A 25433-nucleotide genomic window follows, 5' to 3' on the forward strand; every position below is an offset into this window, starting at 1 on the left:
CTCCTTAAGGACATATTTGCTAATGCTTTTCTCACAAATATTGTAAGGTCTACCTTGCTATGGAAGCCTGAGTTATTCGACAATCATACAAACACACCAGTCAATATGCAAAAACAAACAAAGAAAAAACTCCCTGAAGTATTATAGGCAATAAACTGCTTAGATAAGTATGCTTAATAACATAACAATCATATTACAGTGGAAAATAAATTTCAGCAAAAAAAAACTTCCTTTAGAAATCGTGGGTTTTACAGTGTGGTTTTAAGATCAGTAATATATTCATGTGTTGTGAAAAAAATAATAGAATTGCTTTTCAGAAGAGTTTCAGTCATGACTGTTATAAAACTAAACTCAAAAACATCACCCTACAAAAAATCACCTACTAATCACCAAACCCTTCAGTCTAGTTTCATTTTATATCACTCATATAATTCTCTTTGCTTGTTCTGAACAGAAATTAATAAGTAAAAAGAAAACCTTCAATAAGATGCACAATTCCTTCCCAGGTCATCTCCCTCCAATAAAATTATCTAACTCAAATAAGGCCTAAATGGCAGCAAGAGTTTGGGAAGGAGAGGAGCGGGTGAAAGAATGAAAAGGATGCCCTGAGGTTTGTGTTGCGTTCACATCGCTTGGAAGCTTAAAGTGCTCTCATTTTAGGCTGTGGTGTACAAATACAGTGCTTTTGAAATTTCCAGGTGCCGGCCTGAAAACTAAACTGCATTTTCTAATGCCTTAAATTAATTCAGTTTCTTATTCTTGGGTCTTGTGTGATGCATAGACACAAAGGGCAGTCGCTTCGACATATATGGATTTTATCCAAGCTGTAAACACAAAACTATAGTTCTAGATACCTTTACTGTAGTACAGTGATCTGCTCACTGGAATGTTTAAAGTATCTGAATATTCAACAAACAGCAGCACAGAATTAAGTAGGAAGTGAAAGACTGGCTTGTGAGAAGCCATTTTAAAAATTTGGTTATGCAAAATACTAACAGGAAAAAAAATATACAAGGTGGAGTGATAGTGTACCAAATTAGAAAATAATACCCAGAGTCAGAAGCAAAAATTATTTTCGGGTTCTATCAGATCTACAACAGGGTAAGTAAAATAAACATACAGATGAGCTGTAGTAACTGCATGATAATAGCGAATCTTAACCACTGCTTCTGTCGAGGATAAGAAAGCCTTAACATATTTTAGGAGTTATTATGAAATTAATTTGTTGTGGGAGAAAAAAAAAAAAAAGCAAGTCTGTTAAAAATGGATTTGTTTACGAAGTGAATGCATTTTTTTTTTTTTTGCCTATACTGCCATCTTCTGGTTGTGTAAGCTATTTCATCCATGGTATGTCAAAACTGGTCATGTTAACATCTAAATCTAAACCAGACCAAGACTTAGCAGTATGCATACTTGTATTAATAAAAGATATTGAAGAGATTTTAGTATTTATATAGAAGATACTATTCTGAAGTAAAGACAAAAAACAATTAGAGAAGAACATTCAAATCCAATAAACTATGGCTAAAAATTCCATGTAGTCTATAATCATGTCTTCCTTGTGATTTTTTTAATAGTTTAAACCAATGTAATTTTTAAGGATTGAAAAATAATTTAGGATTAGGCACCCTGTATGGGAAATGCACAGAATGGTTATTTCATGAATATACATACTAAAAAATAATTATTTTAAAGTACCTATCCTACAACATTTAAACTACGTGCATACAATAAATCAACTATGTGCTTCACTATGCACAAACTAAAGGGCATTTTGTTTCTTAAAATGATTATCCAGCATCCTTCTCCAGCTTCTGGAACAAAGACCTACAACTTTCAGTGTTACTAAAACCAACCTGAGTGGCATATTAGGTCAGGCTCAAAAGTAACGAAGAGACATTTTTGCTAACTGAAGGCTAGCTGCTGTTTGTACCAGCAGCCCATCAGTCTAGACCTAAAAGATAAAAAAGATGTGATGTACACGGCCCCAGGAAAACTTACAATACATTCGGACAGGTTTTAAACACTGAGGAAAATAAAGTAAGAATACTTCGTGATATTACAGGAATATTCATTTTAAAATAAGTATCAAGTTTTGAAGCTTTTAAGTTATTTTTGAAAAAGGCAAGTTTTTGATGTGAGAGAACAACTATAGGGAATGTTTTAAAAGACATTAACAAGTTCATTAGCATGCAGAATAACTTGGTCTAGGTTCTGATCCACTTAATTCTTATGGTTCCCTGTGCTGGAGTGCAACATATCAGTATGCTACTGTTTAGCTTGAACTAAGAAAGCAAATCGGACATGTTTCCAAGTGGAGTTCAGCTCATAGAACCACCAAAATAAAAACTGACATCCTTTGAGAGCCTTTGTACTTCTCACATTCTTAAAAAGCGAGCAGAACTTCAAAGAAACACACTTTTCTGATAACTTTAGGAGCATATATTAAAATTTTTGGACCCAATAATCTTCGGACATAGTAGCAACAACTAATATTTGCATCTAGTTCAGTTGAGACTATAAGCATAGCAGGTAAGACAACATAAGCCTCTGTATGCCATGTTTGCCTAAGATGTAATCGAATGCTTTTCGCTCCATGCTGTAAGATGCAGTCTCACAGGATTCATAGCCATTCCCACATCAGTAGCTTAGAGAACATGTACAAGCATTTTGCATCTTCAATGGCAACCAAAAGAATTCAAACCAGAAAAAATCAACCTTGTTAAGCAAACTAGGAACATGTTTTAATGCTATTGAAAAGAATGCTCAAGATACAATTGACTTGCCAACGTCAAGAAAGACAGTGGACAAGACGGAAAAGGTGTTTTTGACCGGTCTTTACCTACCATATCTGTCATCAGAAAGTCATAAAGTCTATCTTAACTTGGGATATCATTATTTTCCAAAGAAATGTTGGAATCTGTTTAACAGAAATAAAATAATAAATTCATATGAGGAAATTAGGACAAAAAAAAAACAGAGACCAGCAATATGGTAAAGTAATACATGACTTTGGTTGTAAAGATAAAAGATTTTCAGGAGGTAGCAGTAACATTGTTGTAACTATGATGACTTAAGGCACAAAGAAAGTTTTCCAGGAAAATAAACTAATGAGTTGGTGTACCATGATGTCAGGTAGCCCAAAAAGATTCTACCTCCCACTGCAGGTTTTGTCATATGTCAGTAGCTAACCCATTATCTGTTCAGGAAAAGACCACAGTGAAGTGGTGTGAAATGAACTCACTAAACAAATTTGATGAAATAGATAATTCTCTACTGGATTTCAGATAATCAACATATGAATTTGCTCTGTTTCTTGGTTCTCAACCTTTATCAAGTCTATAAAGACAGTAACAGAGATCAGATTATTTTTTATTGCATTTAATTCAAAAGGTTCACCACTTGCATATTACCATTATCTAGAAAAATATAAATGAACTTATTTTTGTAGATTGGTCTTCTGAAAGAAAAAAATAAAATCTTTCATACTTTGAACATCTGAAATCTTTCAATACTTATACTGTATTTTTTGAGACATAACCCCTGAATTTTTTTAAAACTGTTGCACAGTAAGTATGCCATGGTGAGGAGCTTCACTATCACCTCTCCTACCTCCACCATACACTAGGTATTTCAGTACTGCCTTGGGTGTCCTATTTCAGTATTCAAGCACTTGAGATAAACTGCAGAATCCTTTTTTTTTTTTTTTCCTGACCTTGATCTACAGCAAAACATTTTCAGCTGAACTGTGCAAAACTATAATTACTTAAGTCATATCTGGACTGCACATGATTTATATATAAAGCATGAAGGCTCTGTATCACACATCATGCAGTAAGACAATAAAACATACATGTTTAAGACAATTGAAAGAAATCATTACACTTTACTCCTTAAATAAAAATCATCAACCATATTTCAAAGACAACAGGAGCCTGCACACACACCCAAATTTCTAAATGCAGACATACATTTAAGTGTAAGTGGTCTTATAATAATAGACTTTATCAGAAGAAAGTACATTTTGCATCATTATTGAAGAAGTCAGTTCTAAGATAACTGAATTAGGGAAGTTTTGACCGAACTGCCCACTACCAGAAGTCTATAGTCTAGGCAGCTGTAAAAAGCAATTTACTGCTACTGAGAAAAGATTTACCTGGGAAGAGATCCAATATTTAAAAAAAAAAAAAAAAGACTAAGTAGAATTGGATTACTGAATAGAAGCTTATTATTGCGTGTGTTCAAGCTACTGGGAAAGTAATAGAGCCAGCAGGTATAAAAAAGGTCTTCCATATGCCTGCTTCCCCTTTTATGATCCAATCATAGCCATCCTGTTAATCAGGTTGGATTACATCCCAGATATTAATTTGGCAAACAAAACCATAGTCTGATCCAGTCTGTCCCTTCAAATATGATGAAAACAATCTGCCACTGATAATCTTGCCATGCGCACACCCCTGGAAAACCATCTGACCAATTTATGTCTAAACAGTGGTAGAAGTGTAAACTCAAATAAAAATGAGATAGGGCTTTCCCTACTCATTAATAGCCTGCAAACTCATCCTGTGCTTCCCAAGGAAGTGCTGAAACATTAGCAGTTCAAAGAGTTACAGACTCCTTGCCACAATAAATAAGTAAACAAACGCTGTATGTATGAACAAAAGGTTGCAGGCTTGTAAGCATTGGAAGTGTAGCTTTTCACTGGCCATAGGAATCCTGTTCTCCTGTCCAATTCCCTTCTATCTCTTGTTTTTCCTTTTTTTTTTTTTTAAGCTTATTTCTACTCTTTTTGTAAATAGGGTCAGCAACCTGATAGATTTTTCCCTAAAACAGTGCTGGTAACACACCAAGGTTTTCGTTATGCTAAACAGCACTTTCACAGCATCAAGATCTTTTCTCCTCATGCTGACATTATCCCCCATTTTGTTATTGTCTCTAAAGAAAACAGAAGCAAAAATATAATAAGTTCACTTCCTAAAAGGATTTCCATTTCCAATATTAAAATTTAAACTTTCCATAGAGACACAGTTGTTGGCAGAGATGGAATGTTATTTGCCTCTCTAAGTTTTATGATTTAGAACTTGCCTGCATCAAGTTCTTCACACAAAGTTTCAAATACCATTTCCAAGTTTCATACAGTTTCAGTGAAGACAAAGTATACGTTAACATCATAGAGAAGCAGTCTGATAAAAGGTTATCTATCAAGCACACTAATTAAATAAGGAGACAACAACTGCAAGCTCTTACATAGCAACACGTTTGTGTGTTTATTTTAACATAAACTCTACTACAAGGACTACAAGAGATTACAAAAGAACTCTCATTCCCAAAGTTTTGCCTGGAGAAATATATAACCTCTATACTTCCAACTCACCAGTACGCACGCCTCTTTAAGGATACTTCATGAAAATGTAATGCCTATTTCAAACACCTCTGCAGTCAACAATGCTTCTTTCTTGCTGCAAGTAAAATTAAAGTGCAGTATAGAAACATTTATATGGCTGAGCACAGACAGATGGTCATATGTTTTCTTCCAGAAAAAATAAAGTTTTTAATGCTTTTAGACATTTAAAGTGTGTCTGCTTCAAAGAACTGAGGTTTCTGTATGGAAAATAAACATTTGTAAGTCCTCTGTATTTCAGACAACACATTCCATATTGACTATCCAGAGCCAAGAAAAAATACTCCTCAGTCCCTGTGTTTTTTCTCTTAGGAACAGCATTTCCCAATATTTTGAAGTAACAATATAACTTGTTTATTTATTAATTTTACCTTTTAGAGAACTGAAAAAGACAAGTTAGCAAGTATTCAATTAGCGCTGTTCTGGTAAGTTTAATCAGCTAATGTGCAATCTGTGTATCACTTAATATATGAAATGCTGTCCTGCAATTTTAAAGAAAGAAAATTAGAATGCATTGCCTAGAACTTGGGAATAGAAAATTAATGGAATGTAACTCTGTACCTCAGTTTAATGAAACAACATCTGCAAGATTACTTGTCTAATAAAAAAGCATATCAAAAAGCCTGATGCATAACAGAAGTAAGAAAAGTATTATCTATATTTTCGAAATGTTACCATCTGGGGGCTTTATGCAAGAATAAATACTCTTACTGGTTGGATAAATTCACTGATTCCCTGTGAATGCAAACACTGTAAGTGGCTTCCCTCAGTGGCCTCCTTATATAAAGGCCTCTTAGGAGTTACTCTGCAGCCTATTTCTGCTCCATATCCTGGCAAACACTGACCTCGTCCATTTACTGTCATCATGACTAGATTCCACCTACCTTAATGTACCGATCAAAACAAGCACAAGCACTTTGTTTCAAAACAAGCACATTCTGAACAATAATAAGTGAGGCTAATAATGACAGCTTGAAACATATGCTTTAGTTGAACGCCCAGCACTTTAAGACTCAGGTTAATTATTTAGGGATCTAAAAACCACAGGTAAGAGCAATTCTATAAACTTTTTTCCTGCCCTCTTTGCCCTCTCGCAAAACTGCCCTTAGGTTTAAATTTTTTTAAGAGTTTATCCAGTTAAAATATTAAAGCATTGCATCAAAACTACTGACATCCTATGAGATGTTCAACAAAAAATGAAGTTCCAGATTACTAAAATACGTAATGACACATGGTTCAGCTCAAACAGATGAAGCAAAAACTTATATTATTTAAATAAAATTAGTCTATAATTTTAATTTCCCCATTCTTGAAATTCCAATCTTTATTCCATGAGCAAAATTCAACACAAGAGTTACAAAGATGTCAAAAGAGCTACTGGTTGCAAGTAAAGCTGTGCTCAACTTCTATGCTGGAAAGCCTCTGTCTACAAAAATAGCCCTGGCTCCTAGCAAGAAGCTGAATATCACTTCAGGTGCTAGTGACTTGATTGCATTGAATGGTAAAACCTCTCCATGCTTCCATCACAAGACGACAGGCATGAGATGGCATACATCTCCAAATGCAGCCTCACAAGCACATGTACGCTGAGGAAATACCCCACGATGTCTTCAGCCTCTGCTAGCTACTGAAATACAGACTTTTTAAACAGTTGGTTAGCACATAATTTCTAGTTACTTTGTATGAAACATATGTATTTCTTACTGTAAATACAGGCCTCTCCAACGTCCATGTTTTCTGTTAATGTCACTTTGAATTCTTAAGTAAATGAAAAGGCATTAGGAAAGATTAGCTCTAACAACACTGGCACCACTTCCAATAAATATCATTATCATCTCATTTTCAATTCAAAAGTAATTTCATTTTGTTATACTTCTCAAGACTGAAGTCCCACCTTGTTAGTAATAGAAAAAGAAATAATACAATATTGCTTAATATGTTACATTTGCGATGTACTGTTCCGAGGCTGCGCTTGGAAGATACAAAATATACGTGTAAGGGTAGAATGAGAGAATGCACTGATTCATGATGAGGAGTAAGGAGGATTAAAAGAATGCTCAATTTGCAAAACATCTAGATAACTGGGGCTTCTTGGACCCTGGGAACTGGATCAAACCAACTTTGTGGTTTGGACTGAGACCGAGGGCTCAGAGAACATGCGCGAGAAGGAAAGGTTAAAAAGTTCAACTCTGATGAAGACATCTTACTTCATCCCGACGACCACCAGGACGACCACCAGAGAGTAGTACGCAAGCGCAGAAGGACTGATAAGATAATTAGCATACGAAGCGAGGCTAGGCGGAGCTAGGAAATGAACATGCATAGATGAGTTGTGAAACCTAATGCATATGTAGTATCTTAGGAGATACAAGAGAACTAAGAGAACAAATCAGACGAAGTTAGATTTGGGCAGGCATGCCCCTAACTTCCGGCGCCTAATAAAGCACCTTCATATAATCACTTTGTGGATTATGTGTTTTCATGAATGCTAACAACCTCACCTCCCTTAACAAGACAAGATTAGAAGTTAGCATGTACCTTTTTGCAGAAAGCTAACCAAGCATGTTCTGAATTTAGGAGTGCAGCAGGATTGCTGAGGTGCTAGCTCATGTGCTAAGCAGCAAGCCTCCCGAATTGGGCCTACATAGCAAAGATGTTTTATCTTCCTGGCTTCCTATCAAGTATTATTTGCATTCGTTTGAGGCAAGCAAAAAATGATACACGTTGATGTTACAAATGCTAACATTATTTAATGCAGTCTGTGTTTTGAACAGTCTTTACAATAATCACATACCACTCCAATAGAGCAATTGCTGTTTACAACTGAAAAAGGTTAACACTTTGGAATTAGATGATCATTGAGATCCCTTCCAACCCAAGCCATTCTATGATTCTATGATATGGTCCTTCATGGGCTGCAGAACGGATATCTGCTCTGATATGGTCCTCCATGGGCTGCAGGGGAATAGCCTCCTTCACCATGGGCCTCTCCACAGGCTTCAGGGGAATCTGCTGTGGTGCCTGGAGCACTTCCTCCCCCCGCCTTTCTCTTTCACTGACCCTGATGTCTGCAGGGTTATTTCTCTCATTTTCTCACTCCTCTCTCTCACAGCTGTTCTAACACGTTCTTAAATACGCTAATGCAGAGGCTCAACCAGTATCACCCATTGGCTTAGCTTTGGCAGGTGGCAGGTCCCTCCCGGAGCTGACAGGAACTGGCTGTGTCCAACATGGGGGCAACTCCTGTTCCCTTCTCACAGATGCCACCCCTGCAGCCCTGCATGAGTGTCCCCTATGTGCCTGCACTAGCGACCTTCTATACCAACCGAAGAGGAGGAAGGGAATATCTAAGTTCAGGTGAGTCATGTGCAAATAAATGCTTTTGAAGGCAGCGCCTTGCCTGTGGCACCCCATGTGACTGGCTGTGTCAATGTCCTCTGTGTCTGTGCGTCTCTGGGATCCCTACTCAGCTTTGCTACCGGTTGAACCTGCAAAGGGGAAAGTGGTGGCCACATCCCCCAGCGTGGGCAGAGACCCCAGGTCCCCGGGCATGGCCCCAGCAGCTGGGCAGGAGCAGCCCTGGGCTGGAGCAGCTGGAGGAGGCAGCCACACACTTATGTCACTTAACGTAATAATTTAAAGATTTAGAAAAACACCTTCAAAATGAAGATTTGAAGAACATGCTTTCCTAATAGAATTATAAAGTTAATGTGCAATAGTAATCATGTTTGTAGATAGTTGTATGGACATAGAAAATGTAATGGTTAAAGATGGAACACATTGACAAAAGGCAAATTGCACTTTTTTTTTTTTTTGTAATCTGCTTTAACAGGTATTCTAGCATAATAAATACACTATACATGTTCCTTATGTGTATTCAGCATGAGTAAAACTCATACAGCTGAACACATTGGCACTTCAGTGGGAGGTCAAATTATTGTTTTGGCACTTCCACCAAGCCTGTCATTTCAATTCCATTTTATCAAATTACAGATTGCTCAATGCAGTTGGATTAAGGGAAAGATAGACACACACACAAGTAATTGTCATCACTTCAGTTGTGAAATTCTGTAATTGCATGTCAGTAACAGGAAGAACAAGAGAACAGTAATAGAACTGAATGATCATTCAAATACCGTGAAACTTTTCAACAAGACTTTGAACTATGACAATCCACATGCCAGGAAACAGACTGGATTTCTGAGCATTTCCCCTCTTCATAATTGCCGGTATTTCTTAGGATGACTTGTGTTGCGTGTTAGATTATACGGCAAATTTCTGCTATATATTTTTCTGTAAGTAATCCTTTTACTTGCAAAGAACATAAACTAAGACAAGGAAATGGAAGATCCTTCCATTTTAAAGACATGATTAAAAGTAGTGTGAACAATAATAAATGATACCTATGCAACTCAGAGTATGGGTTTGATTCAACATAGTTTCTGTATTTTAGAATATCTGGAGTACAAAAAATCTTGAATTAAAATTATTGTGGAGAAGGCAGTCATGGTTTTCCATCAACTTTTCTGCCAAAAACAACCCTGAGATTTTCTTACTCTCTTACAGAAGTTTTGAAAACTTCCACCTCTGTGGTATGGAAGACTCTAGAAACATCACACAAATCCAATTTAAGAGAGCTGAAATCGTATTGGGAACTTCTGGCATACAGTGACAGGTAGATATTATCTGAATAGCTTGTTATTCTCACTTGTTTCTGAGTTTTATGTTCAATCCCGTATATTCTATGTCCTGTCATATGATGGTTCAATAATACTCCTATTTGTACATCAATTAATGAGGCACAAGAAATGGAAATCATTTATTTGTTCACTCTAGTAAACAAGGGGAGGCCCGTTAGTGTTCAAAACTTCCTTAAGATTCTTAATTCCTCAGAATCTACATCCTAACACAATTTATGGAACATAATCATCTAACAGAACAAAAAATACCTACATAGAACATTTCCATACCAATACATTAGAGTCTGCAAGCTTCCCTCATCAAAAAATGAATTCCTTTTAATGTGAGGAAAAATGCATCCCAAAGTCTCCAAAGATTGCACAATGTTTTCATGAGGTAACAGAAATGACACTTACTCCATATTATTCACTGACAGGGAGCTCCTAAACTACAGAAAAATGGTTTACAATGAAAGGAAACAGTATACAAATATATTCACATCTTAGAAGTCTGCAGTTGAGTCTGTCTGTCCATGATGTTTCTTATCATCTCTTTCTTATTTGATACCTTTATTAATTCCCTCCCACAGTAACCTAAAAAACAGTGTTAAAGAAATTGGATAAAATTTCTTCCTACTACTAAAACAAAGTTTTCCCTTAAACTTACATGGAATATTTGATCATTATAAATTGAAAAAGTAAATAAAAGATTGCAAGAAGCCATAGGATATACTGAGCAAAGTGTATTTGTAAATCTGTTTGTTTTCCTCCTCATTTTGTCTCAGACTCACATTGTAACCTTGCCTATGCCTTTCTCTTCATATTTCTATTTCCCCATAGTTAACTTGATCAATATAAATGCAAGTACTTTCCTCACAGGTGTTTTTAAATTGTTTGCAAAATGCTTGGAAATCCTTTGATAGAAGACACTAAAATAATTATGAAATCATTTCCACAGCAGGCATAGAAGAGGAAAGGTATTACTGTCTATACCATATCCCACAGAAGGTAATAGGGAGTTATGAAACATGTCACTACAGGGAAATTTTCTAACTTACTGACCTATCATGTTATTGACCTAATGCATACCCATAAAGTCTATTGCTCTCATAAAGCCTCTGCACTCTGAGCTCAAAAGTGGTAAATTCTGAAGTCAAGATGCATCTCAAAAACGTTATCTCCATAAGCCACTGAAGAACAGAAAATGGAGCAGGATATCCTGAGTGACCTTGAGCCACCAAGCTAATAACATAGCTGCTAGTTAATGGTCAGCATTTACTTGCCCGCAAGGAATACTGACGAGACTGTCATTGCACATTACAGCAAAAGTGAGTCTATTACAAAAGAGCATGCTGAAATCAAACAAAAATGAAGAAACCAAAGCTGAAGAATAAAACATTCCTGGCATAGTAAAACCCAGCTGCCACAAAATTATCCAGCACAGAAAGACCATTATAAGTTAACTTTCCAGTCAGTTTTCAGTGGCTCAAAGAGTTTTCCAGTTCAGAAGAAAACAAAAGAGAGGGTGGTGAAGAAGCAAGGGGAAGGTAACTTCATAGAGGAGTGTTGGTTTCACAGTGTTGAAATGAATTTATTTGATGATGTGACAACAACTGCAGATGAAAACAAAGTATTCCATTGTGTTCTGTTCAGGCTTCAAAGGTTACTTCCAGGTTTTTGTGGCTTTTTGTTTGTTTGTTTTGTAATTTTGAAGACTCCTATTCAATGCCAGTTCCATGTAGCAATTCTTTTTCATATGTTTAAGACCAAATAGAGACACGGACTGAGAATAAATAAAAGGTGCAGAAGATATACTTGGGGCAAGTTTTTCAGCTATTGAGAAGTGATTAAGCTGGTGTAAGAGCAAACAAAAAAATACAGCTTTACGTATTAGCAGTCTTCCTAAAGTGGGCACCAAGGCTAGGGTTTGCTTATAACAAAAGGAAGAAAAGATCACAAAGGAATCCACACGGCTGCCTGTTTTGGCAAAAAGGTCAATATTCTTATTAATTCCCTCAACAACAACCACATATTTTGTCCCCAACACACAGTTATTGGGTAAAAATATGGGTATATGTATGGGTTAAAACAACAAATGAACAACATCACTTGATCATCCGTCGAAGACTGAAACCTCATGCTGGAAAACATCACAGGTTTTGAAATTATGACTCCAATTCCTTAAACGTGAGACTAGCTTCAGATATCAATCTGTTTTCAGAAAGTTCCACTTCACATGCTTTTAACAAGTTTCTTTCCTGTGAAATTTTACTGGTCATGCATGCTGCTTTTAACAGCAAAGCTGACATTTGCAGAATGACATGCTTAGTTTTAACTACTTTCGGTTGTTCAGAAAGAAGGTATGAAAGCAAAACAAAAAAGGGTTAGGTGTGACAAACACAGAAGAGTGGGACATAAAATCATACATACACTGGGCCCACTGCTGGTTGTGGTAAACACAGGTTAGTAATGCCTAATGATATAGGTCAGTTACCACAGACTGTTGATTACTTGTCAGCTGTTTTGACATTCTCAGACAGATTCTCAAACCTGAAGCCTTTTATCCTTGCAGAAAAAAAAATCTTAAATAAAAAGTTCAGTGGAAGTAACAAGGGAGGGATAAACATATCATAGTGATAAAGTGGTTAAGAAAATTAAATGCCATTTTGACACTTACAGAATAATAGATTCCAAAATAATAACTACTTTTACAAAATTTAAGTTTGCCTACAGGCAAAGTTTTAGGAATGGCTTCATAAATTTCTACTTCAAAAAGTAGAGATTAAGAAGCTTCAGGAAGAAAGTTGGTAAGAAAAGGAAGGAACCTTGCAGACATATTTTGTTGTTAGCTATGAACATTTTTCATTAATTACTAATGATATAGTTCATTAGTAATATATTTCATTATGAAAGAGCCAAATTATGAAATTCTAATGAGGCATCTCTTAACTGCAGTAGTTTCTCTTGATTTCAATGTCAATAGAATAAAAATATTTATTTACAATGTTTCGGGTTCTATGAATTACATTAAACCCCAAATTTATGCTTTCAATAAACATGAAACAATTCATTATTATTAAAAAAATTGATACATCTTTACTTGATGATCACAGAATGGGTTATTGGTAATCTATACCCTTGAACTGAAAAGTGAATCTGCCTCTTAAGCTCAGCAGAAGCTTCAGTTTTGAGACCAAACACATAGAAAACACGAAACATGCCATGTAGCAACAATGTATAATTATTACATTTCTGTTCTTTCAAAATGTTCCAACAAACTAAGAAAAAGAGGAAGATAAACTAAACAATTCTCTATGTAAGTTGTAGTTTCTCCATTTGCAAGCTAGAACACTGAGCAGGTTATTGGTTTTTGATAAGAACTGTATTTTTAGCAAGTCAAAAAACAAGCCAATGCCCTAAACTTAGCAAATGTCACATACTTTTTTATTACTTCAGCGATTACTGAGGCAAGGTCACTTAAGAGCCTGCAGTACTGAAGGCACGTGTCTGTGCACATCGGTATTTAGAGTCACAAGGATGAGAAAGTCATAGCACTCAGCACTGTAATGTTGATAATCTCCAGATTTTCAACTTTAGTGATACCTTAAAGAATCTTCAAGATTCACAGTATGTTTGGAGATCCTCTGGCCACCAGCTCATCTTCCCTGCCACTGCTTTTAAGAACAAGAATGGAAAGGGAAGTGGTGAAAACAGGCCAGCTAAGCAACAAGACATAGGATAACATGGGAATCTCATGTTCTTTGTTTCACTTCAGTTCCCTAGTACTGTGTTGTCACAGAAAAAGGCAGACCACATATTCTGTACTGCAGGATGTGAACAGAGGGGGTAACTGCCTCTTTCTGGGGTCTGACAGCTCGGTTAGTCTCCATGGCCTGAGTCACTGAAGAACGCTAGATCCTTAGGAGACCACTCAGCCAAGGCCAAGTATCATCTATATGACTCCTATCATTTATACCGAGGTAGAAATCATCTTATCTTTGAGCATGGAGAGGGGAAAAAACAAAAAAAAAGTTTTCTGGGAACTACTAGTGCATCTGCTCTATAAAACTAAAGCTGCAGTTAAAAAAAAAAAAAAGGAAATATAACTAATAAATTAATGATACTACAGTCCAAAGTTTGTCAGGCTTGTGATAACTTTTCCCATTATTGAAGCAATAAAAAGAACCATTTGGTTGTGCAGTTTCAGAAGCTACTATCCACACTAAGAAAAGTCAGATTCTGGTGTTTAGAAAGTAAGGTCCCAAACTGTGTTTTAGCAGAATATCAAACAGCATGCACTTATATTTAAACACCTAGTTTCATAAAAGCTATTGCTCGGAACCTGAAGTGTAAATGGCCTGAGTTTCACAGTAATGAGTACTATCTAATTTTAGAGATTTTAAATTATGTCATGTAGTTGACACTTTCACAAACTCAGTTACTTGCTGACACATGGAGATATACTATACAGATTTAGTAATCCAGAACTAGATTCCAGCTTCCAGTTTAAGGTTTCCAGTAGAAATGCATGAATGCACGAATATATGAACCTTCATTCAGCTCACTATATCTCTGCAAAATGCTTGAGAAAATAATGGAACGAACTGCATAAGATATGAGAAGGCATAACTTATCAGCAGTTCAAACTTAATGAAGCCTAAAAAAGAAATCTTACATAAAAAGCAGGAGAAACTTGGGAATTTCACCCCCCAAAAAAAAAATTTCATTTACTACAATGCATTTAAGAAAAAAAAGAAAACAAAAAAAAAAAAAACAAACCTCCCAGTGAACTGAAAAAAACAGTAGGAGTGTAAATAACAAGGAGAATTCCTTAAATTTTATAGTGGACTTCAATAATCAGAGACTAGTAACAGCTGATAGGCATTTAAGACATGACATACATTCTATTTTAATTATATTCACATTTTATTATCATAATTGAATTCTCAGTGTGTTTTTGTCTAACTGAAAATAATTTCCTCTCTTCATTCCTGAAAATTTTGAAAATCATCAAAATTCTGAAGAACTTCCATCACATAACACATAAAGCACATGAATCTTGCTTTCCTGCAGTAACTTCAACGTCATTTTATGTCAGACCTGAATAACAGTATTTTATAACGTGTGCTATCATGAACAACTCAAATGCATCTGGGATGACAATTAATAAAATTTCATTTTTACAACAAAAAGAACTTGATTATCATTAAGGAAATAAGAAGTCACTGAATAATCATGGAAAAATTCAGAAGCCAAAAGAAGTTCAAAAACAAAGAACTTTTGGAAATTTGAGTAGTAGAACATTGATTTTACACATAATGGCACAGTTAACATGATGTTAAATTAAACATAAAACCCTGCTGTTTCAAAACATAGCTTGAGAGTATTAAACTGTTAGTGCTAGAAGGCAGCTTTCCACATCTCTCACTGTTGAGTGGAAATTGATAACACTTCAATTTAAGTATCTAAATCAAAAATGTACTTTTTTTCAGGTATTTTCAAGTATACATGCCATAATGTAGTATAAAACAAGCTAACAAGGCAAAGAACAGAACAGAATACACTTTTTATACTCACTAACAATAAAACTGGAAATAATATAAGAGCTTTTTTTTTTTTTCTAGACTGCAACCATTTAGAAGGAAAAGAAATCAATATCAAACATTGCTTAACAAGCAAAAGGAAGTAGCCCTTATCTTGCTATTTTAAGAGTATTTAACTTGGTATGCCAGCATTATCATGAAAGACACCATGCAGTAATTTTACTATTAATGGAATTAAGAATAGGAAGTGCAATTGTCTTTTAGGCCATTCATAGTTTCACAAAAGTAAGGTTATAATTCTCTTCTGAACAAGTAGGTATATTTCTAATGGAAGCACATTCAATAGAGTAAGGGTGTTTTGTACCATTTGAAGTTAAAATACAACTACATTAGGTAAGGCATTGTTAGAAAACTTTAACACACATACATAAAACAACTTAAAATAATTTCACATAGCTAAATTGAAAACATAAACCAATCAAAGAAATACTTACTAGACTGGCCTGACATAAATTACATTTAAACAAGCAACTTACTTTTCTGTCCTCAGTTTCTACACAGGAATTGCACTCTGATTTAGTATCCTGAAAAGACAAACAGAGAAGACTGTGTCAGAAAGCACATTCTTCAGGGCTGTAAGAATAACTCCAAATGAAGAAAAGGCATCAAAGTCTGAAAAACGGGTTTCTCAACCTATTATATATTACTGTATTATTTTTGTATTCACAGTACCTTTAAAGGTACAATACTTAGTATTACAGCTTTAAGGAAGGTTTATTAAACTTCATTACAAGCAGATGTGTTGTCAACTGAAAGATAGGATTGAAAAAAATAAACAAAACTTTTTTCAATAAAGTATAGTTCACAAGATAAGATCTCTGTAAAGTGTAAGGTTTTTTTTTTCCAATTGCATCTTGATAAAATGTAATTGTTTACTTTTTTTCTATTCTATTACTGTTGGTAACAAAGATTTTTAAAGGTAAGATCATTGTCAGCTTAAGAGGATAAATAAATGCTCAAACTTCTGTCTGTTAACTGAAGTGCTAACTAGGACTCTAAAATTGACAATGTATTATTGTGTTTCCTGGTCTGAAAACTGTAATACATAGTCCATATTTATACTTATGGACTACTGGATAGGTTGAAGATATTTGTGTCAATCCCCACTGAAAAATACAAGAATACTCAAGCATCAATTTTATATAAATATATATATATAGTATATATACACACGCATATAACTTGGACTTCAAGAATCAAACTAATGATCTTAAATCTAATGACACCCAAAATATGTTTATTTCTAAGGCATTTTGACTCTCATTAAACAGTCAGGATTTTGCTAGCAGATGAACAGAGAATATGTTCTCTTTTTCTGAAGACATGTCGAGAGAATTGTTATCACAAAAAATATCACAATATATCAAAAAAAAAAAACCACAAAATAATCACAAAATAAAGGCATTTCTTTCTTCATTTTATCCCTTTGTACAAGAAGTTATCCCTGAAAATTGAATAAACCACGTGTATTTCAAGCCATTAGATTGTAGACAAGATTAACGTGACCTATTACGTTTCTTCTTCGTTTTTAACTTCACTTTTCTTGTGATGGTATTTTTGGAAGGTAATTTTGCTTACATACTGCAACTTTGAAGACTCCTGTTAGAAAAAAATGGCACAGAGATGAGGTCCAATTTTGTTTGTTAAAAGTAAGTCCTTCCCCAGCCTCTTACTGACGCTAGAACTACTCTCATCAGCTTTTGAATTATTAGCTAGAGTTACTTGTTACATAAATCCCAAACCACAAATTTAAGACTGACAGCTAATAGTAGTTTCCACTGAAAATGAAAACAAATTAAATTACGATGCTGTGTTTCCTGAGGACCATGCCTATTCGTCTTAAATGAAGGACTGATACTATTTCAACATCAAAGTCTTCTGACCTAAGCCATATACCCATAAAAGATTAAAAAAAGAAAATCACTCAGTCAAGTAAGATGAATCAAGGTTTCCTGAAAAATTATTTTTATTCACAGCAAGATATATTAAAGACGTTTTCATTAGGCATATCCTATTCTCTCTCACTTCTCAAGCAGCATATTTCCAACAAAATAATCTTTGTTATTCTAGCTAGTTTTATGCATCACGTGAATCGGTTTGTCAAACATTCCTTTCATTCAAAATACTTTTCCTGGGAAACCAAGCTGTATTTGTGGAATGTAATACTCAAAAATTTTCTTTCAGGTGTGGCTTCCTGGCAGCCTGCCGTGCTTCTCCTCCCATTTTGCAGATAAGGAAATACTACCAGCCTACAGGCCGGCTTGGTTGTAATTCCTTTTTTTTTGTTTTTTTTCCTAAAGTGCATGAAGAACAAAGTTCAGTGTTTAAAAAGCTTTCTGACATGGAGAAATGAATGCAAACTTTATTATCCAGGCCTTTTCACCTGCTAGCTATGACCCAGGTCACCTTTTGGAAATAACGAAACAGTCCCCAACATATTTGTTGGTTAATCAAAAAATGAATTAGATCTTTTAAATCGCCAAGGACAACAGTGGCTCTATCTTGCATACTAAATTAAACTGACCTAAATTAACTAAACGTGGAATAAAAGAGTTTCTATCTAATTCCTGCTATAGTTATTATGAACACTCAATATGATCGGCATACCTTGCTGAAGAACTAAAAGCATGATCCTTTCTACTAGCTAGAGACTATGTTAATTTCATATTTTGTCATCGTTAATGCCCATTATAAGCAATTTTTAAGAAATATGTGCTCCTAAGCTGTATTGGGTTTAGGTGGGATGGCTTTGGTAGCAGGAGGCTGCAGGGATGGCCCCTATGAGAGGAGCCCAGCAGCTGCCCCATGCCAGAGCAGAGCCAGCTGGCTCCAAAGGGACCCGCCGCTGGCCAGAGCTGCACTGTGAGTAATGCTGGTTGGACTTTTGGAGACCAGACTGAAGAAAGGGAGAGAAAAAAAAAAATACAACTGCTGTGCTACAGCAGCTGGGAGAGAGGGGTGAGGAAAGGTGAGAGAACCAGCCCTGAAGACACCCACAGCCGTGCAGGAGGAGGGGAGGAGGTGCTCCAGGCATGGGGCAGAAGTTCCCCTGCAGCCTGGGGAGAGGCCCCTGGTGGAGCAGGCTGTCCCCCTGCAGCCCACGGGTCCCACACGGAGCAGATCTCCACGCTGCAGCCCGTGGAGGAGCCCCCGGTGGAGCAGGTGGATGTGGCCTGGAGGAGGCTGCGGCCCATGGAGAGCCCCCGCAGGAGCAGGCCCTGGGCCGGAGCTGCAGCCTGTGGAGAGGAGCCCATGCAGGAGCAGGGGGTTTGGGGGGACCTGCCGCCCATGGGGGTTTTCCATCACATTTTCTCCCCTATCCTACTGAAGAATGAGAGAGCAGTTTGTGTGGTGCTTATCTGCCTACCGGTGTGAAACCACCACATAAGCATTTCTTATTCAATGTGAAGCAAAAAATGTAGTTTTATGCGGGTGAAGCAAACCCCATCTTCCTCCCAGCACAGTTTACCTTACATGACTGCCTATGTCCAGTAAGGCAAAGGGTACAAACTAAGCATGGGGCAGCCCTGCTGAGAACAGCTGAGGCCAACCTAGCTGAGACACTCGGTGCTGCGATAGGAATTGAAGCAATGCGCCTGGAAGTTAGCTGATGCCAGCCATAAGGGAAAGATGTAGGCTGAAGAAGTTTTATCCCTGAACTGTTGCATGACTTTTAGGTAATCATTTTGTTTCACAGTGTTTGCTGTTCGATCTAAATATATAGGAAGCATTATTTAAACATTAACCATTGTGTCATTAGCAATGAAAACTACTTAAGTATGTTTTCAGTGTTACGGGATGTTGATGACAACAAGACAGAAGTATTTGCTTATCTTTGAAATTAAGTGAAGTCATACTAGGGTGAAGAAATAGTTGCTGTGTCTTCGAGAGACCTGAATTTAGACTTTGGCACAAGGATAAATGCACACACACACAAAAAAGCTCCATTTATGTTTTGTTTCTGTATTCCAAATATTAATTTTAAAATATTTCCTAAACCGTTTTTGACAAGCATGCTTCAGTCATATTATTAGATAACAATCCAGCCTGTAACAACTGTTTAACGTATAACACCCTAAAAAGCTCAAATTCCTGAACAGGATCTTTCTTAAATGGTGAAACCCTAACAAATCACAGTGTGTATGTTCTGATAAACGATAACTAAGGATGCTGACTGGGTACCTAAAGAACTAAAGGAGAATTCAGGAATCCTTATTCCAAAGTGGTTAGCCACATGAAAGCAGTGAAAAAGCAATTTGTCAGCAGTACCACCTATGGTATTATTATGTCTTCTTTCCTGAAAAAAAAAAAAAAAGTGAGATTAAAGAGGCTTAAGAAAACATACCTCACAAATTCTATATTTCTAATATCACTGAAAGAAATCGGTGCAGTAGGTGAAGAACGAACAACAGCAGAGAATCAGTCTCTTCTAAAAGCAGTCATTTGCAAAATTATTAGCTGAATAATAAGCTGTAATTTCCAATACGTTTATATTCAAAAACAACAGTAGGTCATACTGATAGAGTGGTCCATACATTCATAAAGTACAGTTGTGGCAGGTGCAAAATAAGAAAAAGGCAACAAAGAACTTCCCACTTCCCGTGGAAGACCACACTACTGGCAAAAAGGAAACCATCTGGCACAAGCAACACATCCACTGTCTTTCAAAGACTATTCAATTTATTGTTGTCACAATTAATTTATCAAGTTTTTACTTGGCTAGTACAGTTGGTTTGTCACAAAGCTACACACAACATTTTAAGAGCCTGAGCAAGGGAATGGATTCTGGAAAACATGGAATTCTGGTTCCTGAATTATGCTGGACTCATTGGAAAAAAAGTCACTGCTACAGAAACAAGTTGTTTCATAAAAGCAACTCTTGTTGTATGCTTGATATTTCTAGGAAGTCTACAATCAAGTCTTTCTTGAACAAATGTGATCCACCACCTTATTACCCATTGTACCTGATCTCAGAAGTTTTCCTTGAGTGACCTGAGCATTTCATGTTTGGGATGTGCAAGCATATGTAAACCTCTAACTGCTCAAGCAAAACAAACCGATTTTTATGAAATGGTTAGTGGTATAATTCTTTAAACCAGTCAAGTAACTGGCTTCAAAAATATTTATGTTTAAATATAAACATTTCAGTATACATCATCTACATCATTTAAAGAAAAACATACATGGAAATTAAACTTGAAAAAAATACATTGAAATGAATCATCTGTTAAATACAGAGTAAGAAGTAAAAAAAAAAAAAAATCAGAATGTTCTTCTCTGGGAGATATCTATGCCACTCTCTGTAAGTGCAAAACAACCAAGTGTTGTCATTTTGATAGGTATGTTGCAAATCTCCCTGCTGTGTGAATTGAGACTAAGCAATACAGTTTTTGTAAAGCAAGTGTAAAATCATAGAGAATTGAACAGTATTTTAGACACTTTCTTTTACATTCTTTCATGTTAAGGTTAAAACACCAGCAAAATTTGTTGCTCCTGAAGAATTTGTATTTTAGACAAATTATGTAATAGAACACTTCACGGGAAATTTCATGGGAAACATGGAAAGAATGAATTATAGACATATACTATCATTAAAATAGAAAACTCTCATCCATTTCAGTTTAAACCATCACTTTTTTTTTTAAACTAGGTGTTACTGCTTAACAGCCAATTAAATTATAATACTATAAACATATTAAGAATTCTATTTTTGAATATTGATTTGACAGCACAGAAGGAAATTGCCTATTTTGCCTGTTTTGTTGGGTAGCTGCAAGGAAACAAAACAAGGCTTTATGCAGTGTATCAGGAGCAGCAAAGGACAAACGCAACTTGAACGAAGAGCCATAAGGGATGCTGTCACATATGTTTACCAGTAGAATTCCAGTAACTGTGGTGGTGAAACTATACTCATCTCTGTTTGTAGGCACGGAGTTCTGAAAGGTAGCCTTAAAGTGTCCTACCAACATTTATCAGATTTAGTTCCCTTAGTGACCAACTGGTATTAAATTGTTGGTTGTACTGAGTACTGTAGCTTACCAGAGAGAAAAGTGAGAACAATAGGCACATACTGTTTTTCAGTGCTTTTTTGGGGACAACTGATTTAGATAACTTGACAGCAAGATATACTGAAAGTGCATAGTACAGAATACATCAGTTGTGACACCCATTTCAGTCCTGAGAAGGCTCCGTTCCCTCATCCCAATTTTACTCTTTTTGATGATTCATACGTTTCAGGAAATTTAAAGTTTAATATACTAGGCCCTTGGGAAATCTCTCTAGCACCTTCATTCTGCATTAGCATTATACACGTGTTACTGAAGAGAAATAAAAGGAAGGATCTAGAAAGTAAAAGTAATCATTAGTGATAGCGTGACTCTGGATGATATTTTGGCTTTAGGATGCAGTAGAAACCTCCACACAATTATTTTATATGGCTTCTGCAATTATATATTTAAGTTTACTTCTTGAACAGCAAATAGAAATAGAGAAATCAACATCCCCAACTAACCACTACTCATGCTAACATAAATAATACTTGTGCATGCCTTTATCATATCATCCTTCATCATACATTTTTTAGTGTGTTGTCTTCCTGCTATCCAAAATCTTCCCACTACTTCTCTATCATAACACTCAAAACAAAATCTTCAAACAAACAAAAGAACAACAACAAAAACAAGGGAAAAAATATAAAGTGTACAGGTTTAGAAACTTTAGAAAAGTTACTTCAATTGCTATTTTTTTTTCATTTGAAAGTAATGAAATGCAGACAGCAAAGAGAAGTCATATGTACACACACTACTCCCATTGCCTGTACCTGAAGGAGGAAAAATGAGACACTGGAAGTTTTAAAGTATTGCCTGTAGGTTTTGTCTGTAATATCAGGAATGGCCAGTAGGTGGAAGCAAATAACCTCTTGAAATCTTGCTCAACTTTCCTATGATAGATAAATCTATTACACTGACCAGGTTGATCGGGTATTTTACACCCATCCTTGGCATCCCAACAAGCGCTAATACAAATTAGGCCATTGCTTCATAACGCTGTTTTCCAATTTGCTAAAATGCTGCAGAATGAGAAATAAAAGGGTATTATCAGTTTTAAAAATCTATGAAGTGGAGCCGGTTCCTTTGGATGACTAAAGCATACATAAAGGTAACCCAATGTTAAACAAAAGAATTGTAGAAATATTTGAAAAAGCACTCAGTCAAACTCTGGGTTATTGGTTTGCGGTCTTCCAAAAGGGGGCTTACAAGAAAGCTGGGGAGGGACTCTTCGTCGGGGGGGGGGGTTGTAACAGGACAAGGAGTAATGGTTTTAAACTAAAAAAGGGTAGATTTAGATCAGATATTAGGAAGAAGTTCTTTAGTCTGAGGGTGATGAGGCCCTGGCCCAGGCTGCCCAGAGAAGCTGCGGGTGCCCCATCCCTGGCAGTGCGCAAGGAGAGGTGTCCATGCCCATGGCAAGGGCTTGCAATTAATGATCCTTAAGATCCCTTCCAACCCAAACCATTCTGTAATTCTATGATTTTTCTGGATATTTTTATTAAGTGCTTAAATATATCAAAGCCCTGAATAATTGAGGAAAATACTTAATCTTTTTCACTGTCCGTTATCCATTATATTTCATTATTGCTGTTAACAAACAGGCTACCAGCAGAAGAATTAATTTGAATTTCATATTAGTTCTATTTTATCCATCCCAGAGAACAAATTAACCACGCAATAATACTTACTGAAGGAGAAAAGAAATGGAAAATGAAACCTTCGTATGTGCCATTCAAGTCTTTACTAAGTTCATCCCTAGCAACTGAAGGAATCATGCACAAGCCTCATCACATTAAGAAACCAGTCCCAGGATTCCAATGGTTTCAAAAGCTGCCATGTCAAAAGTGTAAGAAAAGAGTTGTATTAATGAAAGCAATAGCTTTATCTCCATTTACTAATGTTTCTGAAGCAACAGAGGCCTCTTTCTAACAAGCTATAAGCACAGAGCAGAAGACTGGGTCATCTGCATCTTTCCCTGTTGTTATTCTCAGGGCTGTTTGTCTGGAGTCCAAAAAGAAATCCATCTGATCAGTGATCTAAAAGTTTCTCAGTCTTTGGGGAGCTTACTCTTTTTGTTTCTAGGTAAAAGTAGAGAGAGAAGGTTTAAAGGATTATTGGGATACTGAACTGAGAAATTTTATACTAAAAAAAAAAAACTGTTTGTAAAAATACTGCTGTATTTTTAATGTACATCTGAAGCAACTCCAACATGTGCCCTTCCCACACATCCACCCACCGCCCGGCTGTGAAAGCGGATAACCCAATCTCTCATCTGATTCCAGAGTTTTGTTTGTGTTCATTTGCAATTTTCAAAGCTACCAAGAGCTGAAAACTTCTTGACAGATGAAAAGCTTGACTTTTGTCATTAATATAGACATGTTTGAAGGAACTTGTACATATCTGCTTGCTGATAAAGCAAATGGACTCGGGCATATGAGATTTTCCCAATTATTTTCATTTTCTCACCCTTGATTTATTTGTCCTTTTCTTAATTACACTCTTATGCAGAGACAGATAAGTCTTCACTGCAGAGAAACAAGCCTTCCTGTGCCTCAGCTCATCCAATTTCTTCAAACATGTTTTCATTAGTCCAGTAGGAAAAAAAAAAAAAACCACCACTTCTGAGTTTACCTTCTGTCTATGCCCTTAGATCATAACTGCACAAAACAACAAAAATATGCAGCATTTTAGGAAAAAAATACATATTATTTCAAGAGATTAATTTATCATGCAGAAGTATCTAGGAATTTGCTGTTCAAAACTTGAAAAACATCAGGTTAAGACTGAAATTTAGGGGTTAGCAAATATTAAATCTTAAAAGATGGCAATGAAAATTTATATTAAAGTTACCAGTTTGAACAGCAACTAAACACTTAAGTTTTCTATACGTAACACTCCTGACATAGCAGTGTCTATGCTGACACTGATTAAGAACGTGGTAGCAAACGCATGAGTGAAGACTGCATCCAAAAGGCTATACGTTAATGAGCAAATTAAAAAGAAGCTCTGATGAGTACAGTTATTGCTTTAACATCCTTTAACATCCAAGAGAAATAAGGAATTTAAATAGACTACAAGCTTGTAGATTTTAGAGTGGCAACGGCACTGATTTATTTTCATACTTTTTAGTAACTACTGTCAAGAAGAAAGTGACTGAGATGTGTTCTATTTTCCTTCTTCTATGCCCGATCTAAGGTATACAAGACCAGTTTCCTTGTAAGTACCTGCCAGTCTATGTAGTAATGAAGACATTAGAACCCAATTCTATTCCTAATCTTTTTAGGAAGGTGATAAATTGGCAAAAAAAGGCACTGATCAAATGAGAGCACTGAAATGCTGATGAACTACACTTAGTCACAGTGCCCCTAAAAAGAAGCTAAGACAACACGGAATTGAAGCCTGCTAAGGAAAGTAAGCAGGGATGAGGAATGTCAGTGCCATGGATGTATTACTGCTCAACATCCATCAGCACCTAGTATCTCCAGCACATGCTCTTCTTCACGAGCATGCAGAAATTCAGTCTTTACCTTCCACATCAATGCCTCAGTACCAACATACACATAACTTTTGAAGTAAGCATACAGATGAGAATTACTCCTTCCATTTTTTCTTGGCTCTTTCCCCCCCAAAAGAGATGCTAAGGCCCACATAAATACTAACATGCCCAGAACACGTTCACTAAGAACAAACAGCCCTGGCA

General features: G+C 36.1%; 1 protein-coding gene across 36 annotated transcripts in view; it reads right to left on the reverse strand.

Annotated features, from left to right (window-relative positions):
* RBFOX1 (RNA binding fox-1 homolog 1) overlaps positions 1 to 25433 on the reverse strand; it is a 1146084-nt gene that overhangs the window by 583655 nt on the left and 536996 nt on the right. For 35 of the 36 annotated variants that reach the window (XM_013189461.3, XM_066977847.1, XM_048062436.2 and 32 more), the window contains exon 2: positions 16160 to 16207. The exons of the other annotated variant lie outside the window; for it this stretch is intronic. Coding sequence is in view for 22 of the 35 variants with exons in the window: in XM_048062480.2 (XP_047918437.2) it covers positions 16160 to 16207 (48 nt within the window). In the remaining 13 variants the exon portion in view is untranslated. The remainder of the gene's footprint in view (positions 1 to 16159; positions 16208 to 25433) is intronic. 36 annotated transcript variants of the gene reach the window in all.

This window comes from Anser cygnoides, chromosome 15, assembly GCF_040182565.1.
Source record: "Anser cygnoides isolate HZ-2024a breed goose chromosome 15, Taihu_goose_T2T_genome, whole genome shotgun sequence".
NCBI lineage: Eukaryota > Metazoa > Chordata > Aves > Anseriformes > Anatidae > Anser > Anser cygnoides.